At 25.0% G+C, this 6,409-nt stretch overlaps 1 protein-coding gene across 1 annotated transcript; it reads left to right on the plus strand.

Annotated features, from left to right (window-relative positions):
• Positions 1 to 386: 386 nt before the first annotated feature.
• On the plus strand, positions 387 to 2,916 carry LOC111037257. The gene is made up of 3 exons (XM_022319675.1): positions 387 to 615; positions 1,922 to 2,157; positions 2,669 to 2,916. The coding sequence occupies exons 1-3, from the start codon at positions 609 to 611 to the stop codon at positions 2,861 to 2,863; spliced, it is 438 nt and encodes a 145-aa protein (XP_022175367.1). The 5' UTR covers positions 387 to 608; the 3' UTR covers positions 2,864 to 2,916.
• The last annotated feature ends 3,493 nt before the right edge of the window (positions 2,917 to 6,409 follow it).

The raw sequence follows: 6,409 nt of genomic DNA on the forward strand, positions 1-6,409 counted from the left end.
AAAAAAAAAAAAAATATAAATAAAAATATAAATACCAAAAAGATATACAATTATGAATTACATACCATTCTTGAAGTATAAGTTCATAACATTTTATTTTTCTATAAAAATCATCTTTAGAAATATAAATAAAACAAAAATAAATTATTATAAAAATATCGCTTAACTAAGGATCTAAAATAAATTCCTACAAATCAAAACATAAAATTAAATTCTCAATATTCAAAGTTAAAAATTTAAAAATGTTTATTTATTCAACATTTTTATTCTAATATATTTGCCTATTGTTTTTCAGAAATATAAAATACAATTTCATGTATACCGAAATCATTTTTTATTTATATGCAATCAATATGTAGTTGTGTTTGTGTAAAAGCTGATAAATGTATTGAATAGTATGCTACGTCCAGACTAAAATATATCATACAAGTCTATTTTTAATGTATCTAATTCAATTGTTTTAATTTGTATTTTAGTCTTTTAATGGCACGGGGAACAAGAAAACTAAAAGAGTTTGTTTCAACGAAATTTCAAATGGACCTGTGCAAAAAAAAACAAAATCTATTACAAAAAGTCACAATCTCAAGAAAAAATCAAAGAGTATTGTTATGGAAGGTAAGAAAGATATTACAATTATATAATATTACTCATGACTGCACAATAGGTATGATCACAACTTTGTGATACGCATACTACCCTTCTTGCCAGTTGCCTCGTCTATCGTGTAGTAAGTTTTCCTCTTCTGATATATCCAATTATCATTACAGGCCAATGAATTACCTAACCTGGTTTTGTGTGTAGAATAATTGGGGGATGTGCAATCGAAAATTGGCTTATGTGATTATACATTTTTATTTAGTCATAATATTATTCATCACATTTATATTTGAAAAAATGTAGTTGAAGACGAAGTCTTATACGAAAATCGAAAATATTAACTCTGTCTTATAAACGTATTATTAATGTCTTATAAATTAATTAATTACTATTTTTACTAAATTATAAGTTATTGGTAAGAAAATAATCTGTACTTGAATGTTGGTTTTTACGATATTTTAATTTGTAATCAAGTTATGACTTATGAGCTTATAAAATACTTCAATTTAAAAACACTTGTAATTCGCTGTCTCACTTACTTAGTTATATACCAATACACAAACACAAATAATTGTTTTACCTGCATTTAAGTTGTATATAATGTTGCATGTAATTACACACTTAAATATTAACAGAAAGATTAGGGTACAGCTGAATCAGCGGCGGTCATATGTGTGTGTGGGGGGGGGGGGGGGGAGGGAGTTGAAGAGTATAGATGACTACATGACCTTTTTTTCAATGCATAATATCTAATAACCATACATTATATTTTTAATAATAAAATAGTGAATGTTAAAAAATTCAGCCATACCTCCTCCCCCATGACAAAATCATTTAACCCCACTGTGCTGAACGTAAATTTACAATATTGTACGTCTCTAAGACGGAGACAATACTGCTACGGGTGTGACTGCTTTTTAAATGTATATTCCTATGTATATTTTATACTCGCATATTGTTTCAAAATTTAAATACGTTGACATTTTCATAAACATATTTGAATATATAATTAGTAAATTTACTTCAAATTATGAAAGTAAAAGCCATAAGTTTTCATTACAAACTATAAAAAGATAAAAAAAAAATATTGGATTCACCACTATATATGGGTACAAATAGTCGAGGCTTTAGAGGTCAAGCCTTCCAAACTTTCAATAGCCCCCCCCCCCCCCAAAGAAAAAAAAATCTCATGCTCTATTTATTTTGCACCTACCTATGCCCAATTGGTATAGATATACATTTCACAAATTGCATAACATAGTATTATGACAAACATTAATGTATAGTTAATATGTATGTATAATTTTATGTACAATCATTTCAGAAAAAAATACTAAGAAAAATCAATTTGAAACGAAAAAAAGCAAAAATGAGATAAATAAAATGAAATCTAGTAATAAAGCTACACTCGTCGAATTAAAAGAAGCTCCAAGTACAAGTTCAAACACAAAAATCGAAACAGTAGAATCCGAAGACGTTACACAACAAGTCACCGAAACAACTGTACAAAACTCACCTAATTTACTAGATAACAATGAAGGAAGACTTACTGAAAGTGCTGTAAGTATAAAATATTAATAAAAATTAAAATTAAAAATAAAACAATACAACAATGTTATCAATTATGTTAATATGGTTCCAAAATACTTTAAAAACAATAGGAATTGTATTTAAAAAATAATAGTTATTCATGATTATGCATTTTTGAATTACAATTAAAGAATAAAATCGATTTTATCGATTATTGGTGTCACATTAATATTCCAGTTTTTCTATCTATTTTTTCCACATTATAAAAAACTAATCTGTTGCTTTTAGCCCCCCCCCCCCCCAAGTACTAACTAGATACAGTTAGAAACCACACTTGACGCTTAAGATCGTAACAATTTTTTCTACTACAAAAGTGTTTTGTGAAAAAAAAAAATATTAAGTAATTAATCACTCCCCTGAAAATCTAAAATAAATTTCAAGTATAAATAATATAAAATAGTCACTATTCAAAGTTCACAATTCAAAAAGGTCTATTTATTTAACATTTTTAATATAATTTTTTCGTCTTTTTATTTTTCAGATACTTGAAGCGGTAAACCACGCTGAAAAGACAAGTAGGATACATAATACGATTGTAAAAATGAGAAACCGTCGTCCTTCATGTATCATCCGTGCATATTATCAACGTCCATCAAATTCCAATAAGTACAAAAGAAAATTATCCGATGTTAAAGAAGTGCTAAATAATTATCTAAAGCGTTTTAAGCCTTCATAAATAAATAAATAAATAAATCTTACTGTTTTTAATTTTTATATATTCTATTTATATTATTTTATTGTATTATTAAAGCATCATTAACAGATGCATATTTTTAATTTTTAATTGCTGAATTTTTTGGTTTGTAATTTAATAATTAAGTTAATTTAAAAAAAAACAGTATATAATAAATTAAGCACATTTTACATTTTAATATAAAATTAAAAATACATAAATGTTTAGTAACAAATCATTTTCTGTTTCATTTAAAATGTATACCTGCAGCATATACTCTTCAATTGCAGTAGGTGCATAATGGTCTTATTGGTTTAGGACTTCCAGTACCTAATGACACTGAACACATATTTTAGGTGATAGTGATGCATGGGTATATTAACACTATACAGTATACCTAATACCGATGGTTATACATAACATTATGCATATTTTCAATTTTGGAATTTATGATAGTAATTGTTAGTATGGTAGGTAAGTAATAACTAATAAGTATTGTACCTATGTATTTATAATGTACATTGTATAATATTATAAGATATACTCTGTACTAGGTATACTTATATTAGTTTGTCCATAATGTGTCAATCTACACAATTTAATGAATTCAATTAATACATTATTTAATATGGGAATATAAATTAATTGGGTGTTGTGGAGAGGGAAAGCCCCCAACTGGTTTCTAACACAACATATGCTGACTGGTATCAGTACAAAATTTATAATTTTGAAATACTTGGTGTGAACCTATATTGGTGCCATTAGTTTTAATTTATAATAATAAAAAATTGATATTCAGTGCTATTTTAGTATCGGTGTGATAAACATTGACAAATTATTATGTAGTTGAAATTTGTTTGTGGAAGTGACGGAAAAATGGTGAGTTCCACAGGTTTCGTGTAGGTCACTGCCGATGTGTTAAATTTGAATTTAATGATATTATATCATTGAATATTACGTATACGAAAAAACGATTCTGAGCGAACATTGCCTGCCAGCACCTAATATTTTTTAATATTTTTTCTATCAAAATAATTAGTTGCGTTATTAGTAACATCTACTGTAGATTGAATACATTTTTGCCGAAAACCTTGCATTTAAAAATATAAAATACCTGCACATAATATTTTAAATTGCAATAAAATAACTAAATATCTTATTCTTTGAATTATAACAAAATATCAAAAATCAAAAATTTTAGGAATCTTGTATTAATTATCAAATCGACTATACAAAAAGTTACTACACGTTCATGAATTTTGTAATTACAAAATAATTTGAAAAGTTTTGTAATTTAATTAAATTGCATACAATTCTAAATTCAGATCACTCATAAAATTATTGTGGATTTACGTTCACTTTTTAAAATAAATTACAATAATAAAAACTTATAGGAAACCTTGTATAACATTTCTAAGTTGTATGTAGTAGCTAGTAGGTGTGAATATAGATTATTCATAATATTATATAAAGGCATAATTACAGTAACTAGTTATTTTATATGTGTCCCTATGAATAATATTTATTGAATTATAAGAAAACTTTACTGTTACTACTGCTATAAAAATGTTTGATCTAAAGCTTTTTAATTATTTAGAACAATGAATTTTAACCATGATCGTTGATTACTTTTTTTTATTGTAAATTAATATTACATATATTTACCATCAAAAAAATCTTTAATGAATCACAATTAAATTAATATTTAATACTCGAACCACTTCTGCTACATGGTACTCATTAATATTATATGGATATTATTAATAATGTTAATATTAAAAAGGAATTTTTTCGCCCATGTATTTATACTTAACTCAATTTGAAATTAGGAGTTTGTTGTAAAATTAACATTTTTCTTAATTTTTGATTTTGAGTGGTGCAATTTATGTAATGATTTTAAAATGAAGTGTGTTTTTAATTTAAATTAAATTTTTTATGTGTGTTTAAAATTACCTATAGTCAACTACCTACATGTAGTCAAAATATTTCTTTGGTTTTCAACTTCAGCATCTTTCCTAGTGGAAAAGTGACTCTAGTTGGTGCTATCGAAAGGTCAAATTTAATATTCTATGTAGCTCCAGGGAAAACCAAAAATTAAATTAAATGTAATCATTAATTTTTAAGCCAAAACAGGTTTTAAAAAAATTTATTTTTTAGTAGATCTAACTTAAAAAAACCTACCCTAGATCCATAATATACATATTATACACAGTATATATATTGTATTTTTATATGAGTAGTAAAATGTGATCCATTATACTCAACAAAAATTAAGTTACTCTTCAAATTTAAAAATGCCTGCCTTAATATTAAGTGTTAAGTAATTTTAAGATAAGTTTATTAAAAATAAATAAATAATTTCATATTAATAATATCAGCAGTCACATCTCACATAAGATTCAAATCTATTTGTAAACAAATTCAAACAAGAACCATGATTGATGTATGGTAAAGATGCTTCCTATAAAATAGGACTTGAAATGCTTTTTTCTATTTTTCCCCAAAAAACAATCTGTAAAAGTATAAAACAGCTATAATTTACAATATTATAATTAGGTGGAGTTTAAGTTTAATAATTTTTTATGTGAGAGTTGGGGATGTGTATAATTAGTTAAACCATACACTACGATGTGTGATTTTGTTTTTATTCAACTGTTAGTGAACATTTTTTGTAGTGTCTTTTCAATAAATGTCAATTAATTTTTTTTTGCGGGTTGTAAAGGTTAAAAAGGAATATAAAGTTACTTGTCATTGCTATAAATGCAGTTTAAAAAAAAAATAAAGACACATGTGCCATTGTTTCATAAGCTTTTTAAGTTAAACATTTTGCAATATTCATCAAAATATTAATAATTTGCCAATTATTTGGTAGTTACAAATGAATACAATTTTCTGTTTTATATCTGAGTATAGAAAATTTAAAACAAGGTATAGCAAAAATAATTCATAATGTCACTAAAAAATCATATAAAGACAATTTCTTTTTTTATTCCTATTTTAAGCTCAAATTTAAACAAAATAAAATATTAAAATGAGGAAAAACAATCATAATTATTTTGTTGCAATTCAAAAATATTGTTATAACAGAGACAGTTCCATCTGACAGACCATCTCCACTTAGGATTATTTTTTGTATACATTGATATTATAATATATTATACTATTTTTTTCCTCTTTTCTTTTAATATTTGTTATATTGTGCTAATTAAGTTAATTAAATAGAATTTTCGTTATTTTTATTTTATTTTTACATGTTCACTATAATATTATTATCATAATTAAAATATTGTTGTATTATCATTATGTAATTGGGCTTGACCCGTATTGTAAATAAATAAAAATAAAAATTACCTATCATTGAAATTATATTTTTATAAACCAACCATGACCGTGACTAACTGTAACTTGTTACATACTTTACAGCAGAGAATTAGATAAATACCTACCATTTTTAGTTGTGTTTTGTAACATGCATTAACATACAAATATGTATGCATATTTTAGCAGAGAATCTCACGATAATACTCTTTACTTACAGATGGACAATGT

Source organism: Myzus persicae, unplaced genomic scaffold, assembly GCF_001856785.1.
Source record: "Myzus persicae strain clone G006 unplaced genomic scaffold, MPER_G0061.0, whole genome shotgun sequence".
In the NCBI taxonomy this organism is placed as follows: Eukaryota; Metazoa; Arthropoda; class Insecta; order Hemiptera; family Aphididae; genus Myzus; species Myzus persicae.